Below are 20,447 nucleotides of genomic sequence, written 5' to 3' on the forward strand. Positions count from 1 at the left end.
TTTTTTGGTCTCGCGTGTGAATAGTGAGACATAGGTAATAGTTATTACTTTCCTGAAAGTGCTAGCAACAGTTGTGTGAAAGTCATATATATGTATATCGTCTAGATCATTTTCTGTACTCAACTGAAACTTTGGTATGAAATTAATATATGCTGAAAGGTTTTGTCCCGATATGTTAGGATATCACATCTTGCCTGTGTAAGTGGAAAGCTATGTTATTACAGAGATGTTCAAATTCAGAGACACTGTACTCCAAAAAGCTCTTGTAATCATTTATAAATGTTTTTCTTGTACCTTTATGCATATTTTTTATGTTATCAAATAGCAAGGTAGAGGTTTCTCTTCAAGAAACAGTAAGATTGGGGTGGTTTCCATTTTCCCTCACTATAGCACCTTTCATGGGAAATATAAAAGTGGACCACCTTATAGCTAAAGTTTCTTTATATTAAGGTATTTTATTCATAATATTACTATTAAATAATGAAATGAGATCTAGTTTTACCATAGCTGCCTTGGATAAGGGACTGCCTTATACAAAGGTACCACATTGGTGATATCACCATATATTGAAGTATTTAATGCATAATGTTCCTACAGCAGTACCTGTCTGATAGATCTGCCCAAAAATAATGATCTCTTCAGACATGTGGTCTCTAATGACAGGTCATAACACTGTAGACTCTATAAGTTTGTGCATGGAGAACCTGGTCTCAAGACAGGTGGTCTTTCATAGAATGACCTCTCAAGACAAGTTTTACTGTGATAAATAATGAAAGGGGATTCATGATCATAGCTACCTGATACTGAGGTACCATATAGTGAAGGAGTTCTCAGTCTTAATGCCTAAATGTTGTACAAGGATTTTGTGTCACAGTTTTTAAAGGTCATGCACAAATGGGTTATGTTTATGTGTGGAACCCTTGTTACAATAAATGGGAAGATGTCCCTCTCTGAACGTAAGAGTAAGGTTTTTTGGCTTTTTTTTAGTATGTGTAATGGTACACCAGAAAGCCTAAAGTTGTATTTGAGAAAGTTACAGTTAATATTATTGCCTATAATTTCTGGCCTAAACTCTTTAGCATGAGTGCATACCTGTTTTGGTGGCTTACAAACTAATTGAAATGTAAGAAATTTCAGCATAACAGTAAATTGGATACAGATGTATGTTAAATATCTGTATTTATTGTATAACAATTGAACACATTTAATACCTACAACAAAGATAACTTTGAGTGATTATTTAAAATGAGTTTCAGGGGGCCAAGACCTGTAATTCCCTCGCAGTCACCCCACCCCATGAAAATGGACTCTTTGGGTTGGGTATGTAAAATAAGAATAGAGGAAGGGTGAATAAAAGATGTATGTCTAACACTGAATCAGGTTACTATGAAGCCCCTTGTATTTACCGGGTACCATTTTTGTTCATTTTTTGTTGTTGCTACAAACCACAAATTTCTATGCCCAGTGAACACTTTTCAAGGACAAAGACTCATTCCCAAATCCACAGATTTAAATACCATTTATATTTGCTTAGAAGTTGGGTCCAACTGCAGACTCCATAAATGCAGATCTGTCATTGCACAGTGCACTGTCAGATCAGTGTCTATGCAGTTTGTTAGGAGTAATCAGTAGAACAGACAACACTGACCCCTTTCTGCCAGTGCATTATGCGATAGCAGATGAGGGCCGATCTTGTTTGCAGTTGGACCCGACTTGTAAGCAAGTATATACAGTACAATAAACACATCTTTTTTGTTCAAATGCACACAAATTGATACTCACCAAAATAAATAAGCTCACACTATTATATAATTGAAGTTGTTGCTTTGATCTTTGTAAGGAATATTTCTTAAGGCCTCAAGCCGATCTTGAAAGTATTTGGTTGTTATCTATTTTGAATTTGATAAATTTTTCACTAACAGTTATATCAATATCCACCACTTTGTTGTCTATGAAACAAACCTAAATTCCTTACAGAATTAAGAAAAGACCTAAATAAATACTAGGCAAGTTTCATCCAACAGACAAAAGACAAAGGTAGCAAAAGTGTTAAGAATTTGGGATAAAGCATTTTTATAATTTATAAGGATGCTGTCTTGATATGTAGCTGGTACTTAAACTAACTTTAATATTTTTGTTCATGTATCATATGTGCCACTTTTGCAGGCCTTCCCCCAAGCTTGTGTTAATAATCCTCCAGCTGTGTCGAGTGGCCCTGCCCTTGGTGAACACAGTCGACTGTGAGTCTGTAAAGTTACCAGTTTGGGGACAGCATGTTAGTTCCAGCTACTGGAGTTCAGCACAGCCAGTCTCAGACCCACCTGCTAGAATCATCAGTCTCCTTCTGGCCAAGCTGGGGGACTTTCTGGTGCCTGGTGAGTTATCTTTCCTGGTGCCAAAGTCATTCAAATTCTCAAAATGTCTCCCTAGATTGATATTACATATATCTTTAATATGATTCCATTGAAAAAATTTGAACTTTTATTAGAAGGACAAATGATGTAGGGAAAAAAGTTTTATGTTGGGGAAACTTATTTATCCTCTAGAATTGAGTTGGCAGTTGTGTTAATTTTGATGAGTCAATGAATGTAAATTCATCTTTTTAAAAGTATTCAAAACTTGTGGACTTCATCCTACAGTTGCTTATTGCTGAGTTCGCTTTTCTTAACAGTGGTGGAAAATATCAATTTGAGAAGATTTTCAAGGACCTTCTCTTTTTCAAATATTTTCAACTGCAGTTCGCTTCTCAAAGCTAATGACATGTCCAAAAACTTATATTGTGGCAAAAGTGAGGACAATAAATAGATGAGAAACATTTGGTCAATAATTCAGAGTTGGGGTGGGGTTGGGGAAGTTTTGTACATTCTGTTGCCTAATAGTCTCCACAGATTTAAAAAAAATTGTTTTTGAGGTCTGATGAAGTCAAGTTTCATTCAGTAATTACTTGTATAATCCATTTTACATCCAGTACTCACAAGTGCATGCAGCAACGTTGTAGAAGTTGCCTCCCTTGCATATTTTAGTATGTGTATCCATCATTAGCCGCCAAAATAAGTATAGTTTCCTAACTTGAATTACATCATAGATTGACAGAGCTGACTCTGGTATCTTTTTTGTTACTGAATATTTCCTCAAGACAGTGATTTTAAATGATAGAATAAATGACTTCATTGCGTCTCTTAGTAAAAGACTTAGTACATCTCACTGTGGTTTATGTTAAAGAGCAAGGCAGAATGCAGGGGTCACATGGTCCCAGGACATTACATCCAGATCTGGAAAAGAAATTATAATAAGAAAGTAAAGGAAAATCCTAGAAAACAAAGCAGCCCTTTTGTCACTACAGCTGTTATATGCTTTATTTTCATTTATTTTGCCTTTAATCTTAAAAGATAACTGGACATTGTAGAATATAAATGTTGGACACTTGATGTCCAGTATGATAGGACATTGTGTAATAAAGTCTGCTTTGTTAGTCATCGATTTCTTGATTTTTTTGTGTGTAAATTGTGAAGAATAAAGAGTGGGATCAACAAATGCTCTCACATTGTAAGCAGTTTCACAAGTTATCTTGGATGTGATTAGTAAGGAAGTGGTATGTACCACTCCCTTGATAACTTGCGCCCTGATAACTCATGAACCCGCTTAGAACATGGGGTCTGGCATGTATCCCTTTTTTTTTAAAACCAGCAAATACCCCCAAAAATTGATCCCTATTTATTGAACATGAAAATGGCGATCAAAATTGGTAACTAAAACGTTGATATATAGCTCGTTTTTATGGTCGAAAATGGTAGGTAGGACCTGGAAGTTTTAATCTACATTTTGAAATTATCAGCTTTTAATATGAAGTCATATAATTGGTTACATTTTCTTTCCAAATGACATTCTTGGTACACCATAATTAAAGATATTCAAGGAAATTTCAATCAATGAAACTGTGACTTACGCATAGTGTTTGCAGAACATTATTATATATAAATGCCAGTTAAATAATTTTTATTAAGTGAAATTTGTGTTTTAATTCTATCTTTTATTTCCTCTTAAGTGTAATCATCATAAATGCAATGTGTATTTAACGTAAATTGTGTCAATCTACTGTAACAGCTATGTCCGCAAGTGTTTCTCTGAGAACCTAATTAAGTGCCGACTGTGTTTTGATAACTGACTTGCGGAAGTATTTGTTGTATTGTTGCACTGAATTAAAAGCTGGACTCCTTTGTATTATCACATTAATTATGTTTTTTGAACCAAATAAAGGAGGTGGAATAAAAGAAAAGTTAAAAGGCATGCAAATCCATCCTACTTAAAATCTAGTAGCCCCAGTCATAGGTCGGGTGAACTAACTTCAATTGATTAGTCGTGAAGTCACTTCATTTGATGGGGCCCCGAGTGGCCCAGTGGTCTAAAGCGCTCTTCGTTACGGATCACTGCCATCTCACCTCTGTCTGCGGCAGTTCGAGTCTAACATTCAGCCAATGTGGGCATGTGAGAAAGCTTGCCAGTAGCTTCTCGTGGGTTGGTGGTTCTTTCCGGGTTTTCTGGGTTCTTCCTCCACCATTAATACTGGCCACCATGTATAGCCTATCGTGCTGAAAAATGGCGTTAAACCGCACAACAACAACAACAACAACAACAACTTCATTTGATCATTGGATCACTGTTATAAATGTTATTGTGTGTTTAACATAAACTACCATAATTTATCCAGCTGATTCAAAACTGTGATCAAAGATAACAAGGCAACCAAGCAAAATGAATACTTTGCAAAATAAAGAGCTTGGTTCCACAGATATGGACCATTGTGGGCAAGCAAGTTTCAGAGAATTCCTGAACTGGCACTTAGAGATATCCTCAAGGATGATATGAAGTTTCACTATTACTTCCAATGAAATCACGACATCAGTACTGAATGATAAAAAAAATCAAATTTTGACACAGATGATTGTCTTACGAAATAAATATCGCTAGTTTTTTAAAAGAAAGGAATCTTGTTTGGTGCTGTATCAACAGTTAATCTAGTTCCTTGCTAACAGACTCTCAATTTGGCTATATACTATTAAATACTACCCTGGGAACCAGACTAATCAACAAACCAAAAAGCAGTGATGTAGTACACAGATGTTTTCGTGTACATGTGATGGTAGTTGAAAGATGTTGGAACGGCCCTTCACATGTTGGACATTTTAAAAATAAATGTTATTTATACAGAATAACGAACAACTTCATTAGAAAAATTTAGAAATAAATGTTATTTATACAGAATAATGAACAGCTTCATTAGAAAAAGCACATTATTATGGACATTTTAAAAATAAATGTTATTTATACAGAATAATGAACAACTTCATTAGAAAAAGCTCATTATTAACAATTATTATCAAGGTGATTGTAAAATGAGGATTCTGTCATTAAACAATTCAGTTCCCTGCATTTTTTTCAAAGTATTTTTTTTCGTCAATTTTTAGAAGTCCCTTATTAACTCGCACCTTCACTTATAGTGTGGTCTATGTTTGTGGACCCTGTTGTGCATGAGTTATCGAGGGAGATGTGTATTTTGATGGTATACAATTTCATAAGTTTTAAAGAAAAAGAAAAATGTTCTAAAACATTAATGGTTTATTTTGTGAACCTTGACATGTTTGATGTTCATGAGAGAAACAGTATTAGAGTCTGCCTTTATTAATGAACATGGAGAATGAATTGTTGGACCTTGAATCAGTAATACTTTCTCACAGAGACGGAAGATTAAGTTCTGGCAGCATCTACTGATAATCAAGATAATTAGGGCCCCACTGCAATATAGTTAGCATCTTTTCCATCTCCCTTAATCTGTCCACATAACCAACAAAGCTTTGTAACCCTTACACATAATTGAATGCCATTTGGTAGGTGAATTGCCCATGACACATTGATGTACATTTTTAAGCATTTGTGCCTTCTGCTCAGATATGTATGGAGTTATTTCCCATTTTCAGTCAGTTTAAAAGGATGTTTAAAACATGGTTTGCGTTGGTGAGAATAACCTCTCCTATGTTTGTGAGCATGATAAGAAAGTCAAGCTGTTCGGGAACTCCTCCCAAATTAATCTCAAATGAATAGTTCTAATTGCTTCTCTCTTTTTTTATTGATTTAGGTGACATAGCTACAGTGTCAAGCCGTCATCATTCTCCAGATTCTGACCTGTCCAAGGCTGGAATGGGAGCCGACAAAGACAAGCAGGAAGATAGTGATGTTCAGAATGGCCGTCTGTCTGTCTTTATTCATAAAAGGGAAGATCAGTTGTCCCACGAAGTCATACAGCCTCTACTGAGGTAATCACAAATGTGAAAATCTTAATTTTTAGCTGAAGTTATACATTGTCAGAAATGGTCTGTTCTCAGAACTTGCTGAGCACAGAACTCCAAATCAAAACTGTTGACATTCTATAACTTTGCATAATGCAAGGTAATAATCATGTATAAACATTGTTCCCCACTCCAGAATGCTACATTCCAATTGAATGGGTCTTCTCCACATGTAAACATGTACAGGAATATTAGTTTATTCTAAAAATAAGCAGAGGGGCCTTTTACTGTTGGGTAACATGTTTGTGTGTGTGTGTGTGTATATATGTATATATATATATATATATATATATATATATATATATATATATATATATATATATATATATATTAGTTTATACTAAATATAAGGACAGAGGCCTTTTACTATTGGGTAACGTGTGTGTGTGTGTGTTAGTTTATTCTAAATAAAAGACGGGCCTTTTATTATTGGGTAGCATGTGTGTATGATTGTGAAAAGTAATTAATGCTATTAGAAATATCTTCTGGCATTTTCAATTTGGCATGACAATGCATCAATAAAGTTTCTGTCTTGAAAATACCAGTTACCTGGGGCAACTGCAACTATGCCTGACCAGATGAAAATGACACAAATTTTGATATTCATTGTCTCTTAACTTTTAGCAGGTCCGTCTGATACAGATGTGTGATAACTTGTTCAGAGGGACTCTTTTTCTGCATCCAGATGACCTCTAAATTTAAGTGTCATTGTTAATGCATGCAGCATTTAGAAAAACTATGTGTAAAACTGTAACACAATATGTTCATAATAAGTAACCATTTTAGTATCAAGCTTAAATGAAGTACTGGAGTGTAAAAAAAAAGAAAATGAAGTTGATCTAGTAATCCAAGGATCGTGGGTTTGATACCTGCCCAGGCCTTTCCATGCTAGTTGCCTCAATTTGTTCTTGGGAAAGTCAGTTTACTATTATTTCCTTGGTCTGATGTAGTCACTGTGTTCAAAAGTGCCATTAAAACCAACAAAACAGACCGTTGCTAAAGTTGTTTCTCCTTAATCACTCAAGTTCATCATCTTCAATTATGAAACTTGATGGATGGCTTTCACTTGGGGTAAGGTACAAACATATCAATTTTGTTCAGTGGTTAAGGTCATTATTTTGACATTATTGTATAAAACTTTTTTCTTTCTTAAAATTTGTTGTTCCTATGTTAATGTGATGTTGAACCAATCTCCAGAAAGAAAGTCTTGAAACCATCATAAAAATCCATGGCAACTTCTTTTAAATGAATGATTGTATCAGCATGGGGTTTTCATAAAAATAATGTCACATCTTAGTATATTATTGGTTTGACTGAAAATATTGCTCATATGACCTCCAACATGGCATCAAAGTGGCTATCTAAAAAATTTCAGGACCGTTGCTTTTGCATGACTGGTGGCATTGACATGGGGTGTCATGAAAACTTGGTGCATTGTGTAATTGTTCTGAAGGAAATGATGCAGATGGAACCATCATCATGTCTTCAGTTTTGTAAACCAGACCTATTTGATCATGGTATCAAGTCAAACATCATTGGTTGCAGCTTTTTTTTCACTGAGCTTATCAACACAGCAATTGTATGTGTGCAAGTGAGTTTTTACCAGGCTTTGTTCGTAAGCACATTCTAATAAACAGATTGATAGTCAATACTAACGTGATATTAACACAAACAAGTATGAATGGATTTTTTTCAACCCAATCTGTGGATATTTTTAAAGAATACTTTAATTAATACATTTTTGATTATTTATTTAGCACAAGGTGGCCTTAAATTTTTGGTTTAATTTAGCACTACATATAGTATTACTGTAGGTATAATTATGTTAGCACAGGTATATTTTGTTCGCATTAATTTATTATTTATATTCTATATATTTTTTTACATGCAGCTAGCCTTTTGTCATTTCTACACATCTAGTTTTTTCTTTTGTACAAAATTTACATGTAAACAGATTCTTAAATTTCAAAATGTAAGGATGCATAATATGAACTCATCCATTCGCATTAAGTATAATTATAAACAGAAATAACCTGTTGTACAATCAGAGGTTTAACTTTCACTCCTCAACATTTATTCTGAATTTGACTGCTTTACTTGGATAAATTTATGAAAGGTCATAGCATTAAAATGGATACTGGAAAAATACTGGTAGAATAGGTACATTAACACGGTATGAATGATACTCAGGGAACCACAAAATTATTTTCACTATGGACAGATTGCCTTTATATAAAACTAAAATATATGGAATTAAGAGAGAGTTAAAGAATAATGATCATTACTGAAATTAGTACATGTACAGTGTTACAGTCTGCCTGCTGCATCCACTAAGGCAGTTTTAAAGTTCTTTACAAGAAGAAAACCAGTACATGTACAGTGTTAAGGTCTGCCGCCTGCATTTTAACTTTAATGATATAAAAGGGCGATTAAAATATTGTTAACACCATGTTCACAAAACTTTGGGATGTATTATATAATTTTGTATAAGGTTTTTCCATTCAGATTTTTATTTTTAGCTCAGAAAATCGTCCTTTCCGACTTGGTGGAGGAACTAACATGGAGAAAGTTGTGCGTATGGACCGTGAGATGACAAAGGTACAGAGATTAAATATATTTACACCACATCCTGTCAGTGTGTGTTCTCTTATAGGAACCACACTATGCATATGGTACAGTTTTTATCCTGGAAACTTAAGACTTTATGCTTAAAACAGTTACAGTACACCTGTACTTGTGTCAGTCATTGCATGCTATTTGTTAATCTTTATACTGATGAAACAGGATTATTCATTCCTAAAAAATAATAAGTTTTTGTGTGTGTTTGAATGTACCATATTTACCGTATATGTTGGGACACCGTATTTGTTGGGACACCATAAACTAATTTTAAAAGTAATTTTTTTGTGTACTGTATGTTCTGGGACACATTGGTTTTTTTTGAGTCGTCAGTTGTGGGACACCTTTTAAATCATTCGAAAATTACATGTAGGAAATTGCACTTCAACTGAAATTTTATTTTAAAAACTATAAAACTGTGTACTTGAGATAAAACTGTTTAATCCACAGTAGCATATCATCAACACAACCCTTCTTCTGCACACGTATGATCTATTCTTTTGGTACATGAATCTATTTTTAGCTTTCTCATACTGTGAAAAATTGTTAGAGGCAACACACCACCTGAAGCGGAAACTGCAAGGACAAAAGTTGTTTCAAATCTGCACTAGACATGCTAATTCTCACACTTTTGACGCCAATCTTATCATCAGTCCATCCAGGAATGCGATCAAAGTACACTAGAGTTTCATCCATGTTAATGATCATATTGTCGGCGAAATGATCTGTTTCTCTTCTGGCCTTCACGAATTCATCACGTGATTTTTTTTTCTCCAAATCTTCTGGATGATGCTGGGTCATCGATGTTCGCGCACAAAGCACTATATTGTAAACTTTAAAAACTCTTCCATTGTTTCACTGTATTTTAAAATATTTCGTGAATATTGGTGAAAAGAAACCAAAGTTAGCTTCCATATCTTGGCCCTCTTTGTATATTCGAAGCAAAAATAAAAAAAATCTGCACACTTAAAAGAATCCAAGTCAGCTTCTGAGGTCAGCTTGCTTTGCAATAAAATAACCTTTGTATTGATATCCTTTAAAAAAATTCAGCTTCCGAGTCCAAAGTCGGCTTCCGACGTCAGCTTGCTTTGTAATAAAAATAACCTTTGTCTTTGATGTCCTGTCAGTAAGTTCAAAGAAGAAGTTTACTGTTGGCTGCCAGTTGTGTTTATTTACCACCAGGGTTTCTGTGTGCTTGGCATTTGTAGTAATAATTATTACAAAGGTGCACTGATGTCTGCGGATAAATAGTAATGATACTATTGTAACCTGCGCCGGCGAAAAGATTGTCACTTGCACTCAAGTAAATGTGTTTTCAAATAATGATTTTTATTTGCGAGATACTGTCATACAGTTTACCTGGATATAAATTATTCTTGGCTATTTTGAACCTAACACCGTGCCATGCGTGAATGGCAGTTGTCTTCAATATATCTGTTGATTATTTCCCCCTCATTTGCGAAATCATTTGCTTCTCTTCTGGCCTTCACGAATTCATCACATGATTTTATTTTCTCCAAATATTCTGAGTGACGCTGGGTCATCGACATCTGTGCACAAAGTACTATATTGTGTCACTTTAAAATTCCCGTGAATACAGTTGAAAAGGAACCCAAGTTTGCTTCCATATCTCGGCTGTCTTTGTATATTCAAAAAAAAATAAAAAATCGGCTCACTTCACAAAATCCAGTCAGCTCCGACATCGGCTTGCTATTCAATAAAATAACCTTTGTATTGATATCCTTTACCAAAAAAAAGTAACCAAAGTCGGCTTCTGAGATCGGCTTGCAATAAAAACCACCTTTTGTCTTTGATGTCCTGTCGGTAGGTTCAAAGAAGGAGTTAACTGCTTGCTGCCAGTTGTGTTTATTCACCACCAGGGCTTCTATGTGTTTGGCATCTGTGGTTACAATTAATACAAAGGATCATTGACGTCTGCGGGTAAATAGTTAGGATAATTTTGTAACCCGAGCTGGTGAAAAGATTGTCAATTACACTTAAGTGAATGTGTTTTCAAATGATCATTTTTATTTGCGATATACTGTCATACAGTAGACCTGGATATAATTCAGTCTTGATTATTTTGCATCCAACATCATGTCATGCGTGAATGGCGTCTCCAAGATATCGGTTGACTATTTCCCTCTTGTTTGCGATTTTGTTGGCTCCAGTTTTCAGTCAGATAACATGTTCAAACCTTGGAGCACAACCACACACAGTTGTTTCTCAGTGTTCATGTGAACAACATGGTGTGTGGTATCGGACATAATTGATACACGCTACAGTATGGAATCCTACACTTACGGATTTCGTGGAAATATTTTATTCTTTAATGCTCATGTTGAAAAAGGAATAAATGATAACAACACAAGGTTAGTTTCTTTCTTTTTATTATCAATTCAACATTTTATTTATCTATTTTACTGCAACATGCAGTGGGGGGGGCAAGCACAAATGCAATACAATTTTATTTCGTTTCTTAAGTCTTGGGACATATGACCAAATTGAAAAAATGTTTCACCATAAGTTCTGGGACAGGAAAAAAAAAAATTATTTTATCGTGTCCAACATATGCGGTAAATACGGTATGAAGATGAATCAGCATTATTAGAAAATGACTGAAATTTTTAAAAAATTGCAAGAATTATATGCAGATACTTTAGCAAAGAATTAATTAAGGCAAAAAAAGCCATCCTGTATGCTTAATTTTGATTTTAATAATGATTTTAATATTTCCTCCATGATCCATACCTTCTCTTGCATACCCAGAACCGACACACAATACAACTCCTAATGTAAACTATGAATTTTTATATTAATGAAAATGGTCTCTGTTCACAGAAAAACAGGATAATCAATATCTATGAAAGTTAAGGAATTCACAGAGCAGTAGTGTCGTATAATGTATCCTATTTTTCAAGACAATTTTTGTGTATTCCACCTTGTTGAAAGCTTAACTCTGACCATATGTGCATCTGTCAGCACCCTAGATTAACATCAGTGTTACAGTTTTTTTTATGCCTAACTAAAGATGAACTCGAGGTTTCAAAATTTTTAGGTACTTATTTTTATAGAGATCAGAAGCATGAAGTTGCAGGGTATTATTGTTAATGGGTTGCCATCTGATTGGACTTTCAGATGGTAACTTGCATTTTAGTGAACATATTTAAATGCATTTTGGTACACATATTCCTTTTAGCCATGACAGCTATCTTTAAAATCTTGTTTTCACTACTTTTTCTGAATGGAAAGTCACATGGACAGGGCTTTTTTGCCATATGACTTCTAGCTGTTTCTAAATGAGAAAGGTGCTGCTCAGACATCTATTATGGCTGCCACATCAGCCATCTAGACAGTGATGTTATTGCTACTTCTCCTGAATGGCTGGTTATATTTACATGGGTTTTTCACAGAACACTTCTTGTCAGGTTGGTTCAGAATAAAAATGGTGCTGATCTGACATCCAATGTCACCACCACAGTAGCCATCTTGACAATATCATTATCATTACTCCAGAATTGAGGGTAATTTTTACAGATGGTTTTCACCAAAAAGTCTTCTTATGATATCTAGTTGGTCCTTAATGCAAATGGTGCTAATCTGGTATCCAGTATGGCACTATGGCAGTGATTTTGAAAATCTTATAGTTGGTCCTTAATGCAAATGGTGCGAATCTGGCATCCAGTATGGCACTATGGCAGTGATTTTGAAAATCTTATAGCTGGTCCTGAATGAAGAACATGTTGATCAGATATCCAATATGGATGCCATGATGGCCATCTTGAAAATCTGATAGCTACTTCTCCTGAACTGATTGTCATATTGGCATTGGATTCTCATCATACATCTTCTAATTATGTTTAATTTCTCCAAAGCGAGCTGCAGTAATTTAGTTGGTTGAGAATTGGACTTGTTATCCAAGGGTCATGGGTTCAATACCCACCCAAGCCAGCCCATGTTGACTGCTTTGGTATGTCCTTGAGAAGATCATTAGACTCCCATTTCCTTGGCATGATATAGACAATGATGTGCTAAAAGAGCCAATAAAACTAACAAAAAGAAAACTAGTTTGCCTTAAATAAAATTTGTACCACCACATGGCTAATTTTTGAAAGACTATCAGATGTTTCAGTACCTGGCAGTTAAAAAGAAGAAGTGCTCATAGGTTTAATTCTTGGAAATTCTTTTTGATCATAGTGTCAGTTCCTTCTTGGGACTCTTGTTTAAGAAGAAATCTTGATCTTTAGTAATTGAGGCATACTCTCATGCCAGTAATTCCCTAATGGAACTTGTTCACACGTTGATCATACAAATGCTGTGTTTACAATTGATCTTCCAGTTCCCAGCTTTCAGATATTGCTAATAAGCAAAGATTTCTGAAGCAGATAATCAGTCTATAAAAACTCATTCTAAAGTGTTGAAATTCCTTATCAAATCATGTGTTTATTGGAGTATTGGTTTCTTACATACAGATCTCAAGTCAGCCTTTGTACAAACAAGCTCTGAATGACTTACTATCACTGCGGTATTGATCACATCCATGACAGAGAGAGAGATTGCTGATAGATGTGTTTTTCTTAACGAAACATAATTTAACCAAGATATATAGCCATAGTTTGACCTAGTGTTCTAACAACACTGATGTTTTATAATAGTAGATTGTAATCATTTGTATTTGGAATTTGTTGTCAGAAAAAGTTATAAATATCACAACATTTTGCAGAAACAAGCATTTGATATCCTTTGCTTTTCTGAGAGAGAGAGAGAGAGAGAGAAGGTGACTACCACAGGTTTGGCCAAATTTTAACCTCAGTTGAGAAATCACATAGGAAGTCAGTGGGAGTAAAGAAAACAAACTGTGGTCATTATTATTTAACCTCAGTTGAGAAACGAAATCACACAGGAAGTCAGTAGGAGAAGAGAAAACAAAACTGAGGTCTCTCTTATTTCCATGTTATTTTTCAGTAATTCATTCCTCTGAATTGGAATGTTTTCAGATACTTAGACTTTTGGTCAGAAAATCAACCAGTAAATAAAGGAATTAAAAAGAAATTGTGTCAAAAATGTGATTTTGAAAATGAACATAAATATACACTTTTGAATTTTCCTTCATATCAGCTACTATGATGATAATTAAGTTAATATTGAAATTGAAAAATTCATAAATGTATTCATGAGAGAGTGGAGGGGAGAGAGAATCTTTCCACCAATAATCAATTGGAACAATTCTGCACATTTTCAGGGACAAACGTTGTATCCAGTAATCAAAACAACAAACACTTCTGTAATCCCATAAGCAGAGACCTGATTTAGCCTAAAAAATAATGCATCACAACAATCTTTTCAATGTTGAAGCTGATCATTATTCAAGCCACAATTTCCTGACATTCTAAACTTGTCTGCCAGATTTTCTGTCAAGACTCGTGGACACTTTCCATTCCTTTAGCTCACCATTCTGTTCACAACAAGGCTAAACTATGATACAGAGACTGATTTTTATGTGCGATCTACAGCATTCATTCATGGTGTCCTCTGACTTAATCTTCATCAGTGACATCCCAGATCTACATCATGAAGACTACATGAAAGTATAAAGAACATTAGAGTGGGATAATTAATATGAAGCACTTAAGTGAGAGAGTGGTCAAGGAAATGGCAGTTGGAAGGATGTGCACTAAGGATTCAACAATCTACACCATACCTATTATATGAAATCCATAGACAGTACAATTACCAAGCTGGCAACTCTATCAGAAGAGAAGGTATTTTGGCTGATGAAGAACTGAAATTTTACAAATAGATGGCAGCAGCAGTTAAGAAATCCAGTAGTGTTTTAGGGGTGATCAAAAAAACTTTCATCCATCTTGATGGGACCACAATAGCAAAATTGTTCTCTGCAATGGCAAGACCAATCTTAGAGTATAGAAACCAAGTCCATTCCCAAAGGTTCAAGAGAGATATGGATAACTTAGAGGGAGTATGGAAGAAAGGAAGGTTCATTAATGACCAGAAAAGGACTGGCTTTTATGATGGACCCAAAATCCTTAAGATGCACACACTGCACCACATACAATGACATAGTGACATGATAAAAGTGCACAACATGTTGAATGGACTTATCATTTTCATAAGAAAGGTTCTTCATTCTACCAGACTCAGTAATAAGGGATCACAAGTATAAACTACTGAAGAAGTATTGTAGGCTGGATACGTGCAAGTACTTCTTTTCACTTAGAGTGGTAAACGACTGGAATTCTCTCCCTGAGGCTGTAGTGGGTGCTCCAGCCCTGGCCAGCTGTAAAGACTGCCTCAACTGAAAAATGTTGGGGTATATGATTTGAACTTCCATGGATGATCAAAGAAATATGAAATTAGCATACATGTTTATCTGTTTGCTTTATGACCACACCATTCACGTAAAGGTAAGATTTAAAGAAGAGCAGGTATACAGGCTTAGCCTTTCAAGCTTATGAAGTATAATGTTATACTTCCAAGTTCAAAAGCATGTGCTAACTTGAACAATTTTGATTGGCTTCTTTCAATAGAAGTGGTCTGGGACTTTTGTGGGCAATTATATGCAGTAGAGAGTGACGACAAATTCAGATCCTCATCATGTCTTTTTCTTTGCTGTGTGTGATGAAATCTTTATGAAGAATGTTCTTAAAAAATTTAAAATACCCATCAGCTGTAATTTGTTGCAGATAAGCACTGGTTTAGTGAGATGACTACTAAATACCCATCTATTTTTAACAGACTGGCAAGGCTGAGGTAACCACAGAAGATGTGATGACAGCTCTCAGGAAGGCAGCCAAATGGGCACAGATGGGGTTGGTTGTGTCGACAGGACCACCCGTAGATTCTGCACCTGTGGAGTCCCCTACTGGGGACAAGAAGAAAAATGAGAAGGAAACAGTCTGCAGGGAAAAGAATTCAGAATTAGCCAGGTAGGAGGATCAAGATTTTCCTTTTTGCTCTTATGCATGACAGGTTGAAACTTAGAACCTAAAAAACTCTAAGGTCATGTACAGCCCTTTGTCCATCCTCCATCATCAGTTACCTGTTATCACCCATAGTCGATATTTCTGAACTGATTTAAATCAGACTTGGAATACGGGCTTATGTCATCAACATTTAAGGCATGTTCAAAAGTGCTTATTAATGTTGTGATGTGTGATGTGATTTGGATTTTTTTAATGTAGCTTTAACAATTTTTCAGTCATATCGCTACGATGCCTGCAGTGTGGCAATTTATAGTGATGTATAGCAGTGGAGCATCATGCCGCAGACATGTAGCATGATGTCCCACCAAGTCACATTATCCAGTCCTAATACTAACCTCTTAATGCTGAGTGCCTGATAATGAGTGAAATTCATGTATTTTAATTATATGAATATAGGTACTGGATTGCTGACAAGCCATATGACTGATATTTATTTACTGCATTGATTTTACATCTGGTGCTTGCACTAGTGGATGGTTTGTATGTTTTGTTTTGTACTTGTGATGATCAAAAGATGTTCTTGAGAAATAACAGTACTTCAGAGATGGATGAATTTCCTTTGCCAGTAAAATTCTAAATTTGAATTTCTTCTTTCATTTCAGGACAGACCCAGTGAGACCATTTATTAGTGCCCATGTAGCCAACAGTATGGCTGCCGAGGTGATTGAGCTTCTTCATAGTCTGTTGACAGCTCCAGAATCCAACATTGCGAAGTCCTGGTCAGATGCTGTCAGAAGTGTAGGTCTCATATCAGTCACTGCAAAACCACATACCATTTAAATGTATTGTCTTTCTTATATTAGTAGGAAACTGGAACTCAACAATTCAGGAATATTAATCATAGTCAAATTTGTTTACGTTTGCCATGTAAGATCATGTGGTGCCATGTGTAATCAAAGCATACATCAAGGCTCTCACCAGCTGAAGTGAATTTGTCCTGGCAAAGACATTCCACAGTTTTTAATTTTCAGTTAGTGCTCATTAGAAAGCATGCATAGCATATGCAAACAATCCTACATAGCAATCACTATGCTTTGGGAATGGTACCATTTTATCTGTCAGACCTCAGGATAAGAATAAGTTCTTGTTTATTTATGGTGATTTCACCCTTTTACACTGTTACACTCTCAGACTAATTCTGTTCCTACAGAAAAGCTTCATGGTGTTCTGATTTATTTTGATAACATCTTGGGGCATCATGTTTCAAGCAGTAGCAGCAGCAGCAGCAGCCATGTTAAGATTTTCATAGCATGTACTTCAGACAAGACCTGTTATATACACTTATATATAAATTGGGTGCAACTGCAAACAACATAGTAACCATCCGGTGGCCTAGTAGTTAGAGCATTTGTCTCTGATGCAGGAGGTCATGGATTCGATCCCTGGCTGAGTCATGCCAAAGACTAATAAAAATTGAAATAACAGCTACCTCGCTTGGTGCTCAGCATTAAGAGGTTAGTGTTAGGACTGATCGGCCTGGTGTCAGGATAATGTCACTGGGTGGGACATCATGCGACATGATGCCCCAGTGCTAGGCATCACTATAAACTGCCATACTGCAGATATACTAGTGATATGACTGAAAAGTTATTGAAGCTATGTTAAAAATCCAAATCACACACACATGCAAATAACATAGATCCTAATCTATGCTGTCAGATCAGGGTTTATATTCAAGTGATTGGTCTTAACAAACTTCGTAAACCAAGATCTTCCAGCAGATTTTATGATGGTAGATCAGGGTCTTTGTTGTTTGCACATGGATCCGACTTGTACATTAGTATGTAGTGTACCTTTAAAACTCGAGGATAATAAAATCAAATCAGAACTGATATTATTCAGGCATTTAGCAATGTCATATAGCATCATATTTGAAAAAAAAAACCTTTGCAGCTTTATGATACAATTGAATAACACATTCATGATCAAATATGCATAAAATAAGACAGGCTGCCACATTTTGCAATCAGTGGGGTTTTATTTTACTGCTTTCTTAAATTTCATATCTGTTTATATTTGCATAAGGTATTGTAAATACCATATTCCAACAGCAGGTACCAGCAGACTTGGCTGCTTGAAATAACATGCATGTGAATAGTCATTTCAATCACCATCCCCCATCTTCTCTGTCATTAATTGCAATTTAGATTTAAATATCATTAAGGATATAAATTATGAATAGATGGATTATTGTGATTTTTGAAACTATGGAATAAAACCTTCAGTAGATTTTTAACCTGTGTAAATAAATGGCTTTAATGCAATACAAGAGATTCCACTGCCATATGGCCAGGCCTACCATTCTGCATTATTAAGGTGGCCTTTTTAAAGGGTGGTTTCTAGGGTATGAGTTTGGGGAATGGTAAACATGCAATGTTCTAATTTGTTGCAGGGCAAGGTGGCCTTGGATGAGCGAGTAGTCTTAGGGTTGGGGGAGTTTGCTTTCAAGAAAGAGACTACTGTAAATAACCAAATTACCCAAAAGTATTTGCTTGTAAAATTGCATTTTAACAGGTGTTAATAAATGCCCTGAGTTCTCTGGCTGTACTGCTGAACTCCATGGAAACTCTTGGTTCCCCTCGCTGCCCAAGTCAACAGCTGATGTCAATGGCCAAGCAGGCCAATGCTGCCCTCTGTGCTCTGGGCGGATTTTCAGAAACAATCAAGCCAGGTTGTCATGTCAAGGTAGGTAACTCTGTCTTCAATAAATGCATAATTTATTCTGATATTGATTATGGATACAGATATGCAGAAACAATCTCAAAATTAGAATGGTAAAATAAACAGAGATTTTTATTTGGCTATACATTAGTATGTCAAAATGGTTATTTCATTATTTATCGAATAGTGAAGGAAATGACAGACTTTTAAAAGGTGTTTGAAATCTACTGTTTAATTACAGTCCATAGATGGTATGATACAGGTGTTTTGTATAAACAGCCCACCTTTGATTTATTTGAGGGGTGGAAGGATGTTTACAAGTGCTGCATGCATATAAGCAAGCTGGTATTACATAAAGCTGGTATTAGATAAAACTGGTATTACATAAAGCTGGTATTAGATAAAGCTGGTATTACATAAAGCTGGTATTACATAAGTCATATGTGTGTCAGAAAAGACATATCAGGTCAGGACAGATCAGTAGATTTCCAAAATTGTGGTCAGCAGTTTTGACCTAAAAAAATTAAGTATCTTCATTGACCTGTTTTTGTCATGCATATGGACAGAAATCACAACTATATAACAAATTTACTTTCTTTTAATAAATATTAAAATATGCAGATCTACTCTTCAAACCAATCCTTTACCAGGAACTTGTTGCCATTCAGACTCTGCTTCAATGTACTACAAACATTTTTAACTTTCTTAGATCATTGCTGGATGATGTTAATGGCAGCCCTCATCATTGTTGATCTTAACATTTACGAGATGATGTACACTTACAGGATCCAGGTTTCCTCTAGAGTTAGTTTGAATTTTCCTTAGAATGGAAAATGACCTTTCAGTGACTGTATTAGAATATGGCAATGTCAGTACAACTTTGTTCAGTCCACCAAGCAGTTCAAATTGTTTCCAGACACAGAGGAGGGGGTTTATTCAAATTGCTGATGGAATTGCTCAGGATTGGTACTGTCTGATGTTGCTTTAATATCAGAAAGATTCTCTCATTGAAGCACAAATGCACACATTTTGCCATCCCACACTTTGTGACATTGAACCTAATTTATGGACAACTTTGTCATTATCATTATCGTCACTATCACCGCTCATTAAAATCCTGAAAATCATTATCACTTACTAGTCTTAAAGATGAAGACAATGGCAGTTAGTGACACGTAATTTAGTCTGGTTTACATTCATGTTTACAAAGGATTATATCAACTTTTGCAATGCAGTCATTCTTTGAACTTCAATCATGAATTTATGAAATAGACTTAGAGTATTTCTTGAGGTCTAAAAGTAAAATTTCTTCAAAATCTCAGTTCAGAAACAAGTTTCAGTACTTACCTTACCTCTTGATAGGTTTTGGATTGTTTGAAAACCAAAACAGTAATAACAGTGTTGTGCATGGTTACCAGTTTGACAAAGCCTTGTCTTTAATCCATACATTTATACTTTCTTACATGAACTGGTATCACTATGCAATGGCATCAGAGGTGTTTGCTGTAATTTCTGGCAGCTTTGTCAACACTTGACCTGGGTATCCTTCCAGGAAACAACAGTTTTGCTAACATGTAAACATGCTAAATTACCATACTTATGGTATTACATTTGAACAAATACAAGTTTCATGTTTTGATAAAGATGTTCTAAGAATGCCAGTTCTAATTTTTTTTATAGAATGTTGATTATGTTGCCCATTTGTTACATGAAATTGTATTAATGTAAATTTTACTTGTTTGTGAGTAAAAGTACCCTCAGAATCAAATCATATTTCTGGGCATCATTTCAGTATTTTGCTTGTGGAAATGATTCAGTGATC

General features: G+C 35.2%; 1 protein-coding gene across 1 annotated transcript in view; it reads left to right on the forward strand.

The window, feature by feature from the left end:
* LOC149775324 (putative E3 ubiquitin-protein ligase HECTD4) overlaps window positions 1-20,447 on the forward strand; it is a 243,898-nt gene that overhangs the window by 132,383 nt on the left and 91,068 nt on the right. The window contains exons 34-39 of the mRNA XM_089944036.1: window positions 2,167-2,375; window positions 6,134-6,311; window positions 8,864-8,942; window positions 15,717-15,907; window positions 16,567-16,702; window positions 18,479-18,649. Of these exons, the coding sequence (XP_089800162.1) occupies window positions 2,167-2,375; window positions 6,134-6,311; window positions 8,864-8,942; window positions 15,717-15,907; window positions 16,567-16,702; window positions 18,479-18,649 (964 nt within the window). The remainder of the gene's footprint in view (window positions 1-2,166; window positions 2,376-6,133; window positions 6,312-8,863; window positions 8,943-15,716; window positions 15,908-16,566; window positions 16,703-18,478; window positions 18,650-20,447) is intronic.

The sequence above is a fragment of the Sinohyriopsis cumingii genome, chromosome 19 (genome assembly GCF_028554795.1).
Source record: "Sinohyriopsis cumingii isolate HCF-2022 chromosome 19, ASM2855479v2, whole genome shotgun sequence".
NCBI classification, from domain to species: domain Eukaryota; kingdom Metazoa; phylum Mollusca; class Bivalvia; order Unionida; family Unionidae; genus Sinohyriopsis; species Sinohyriopsis cumingii.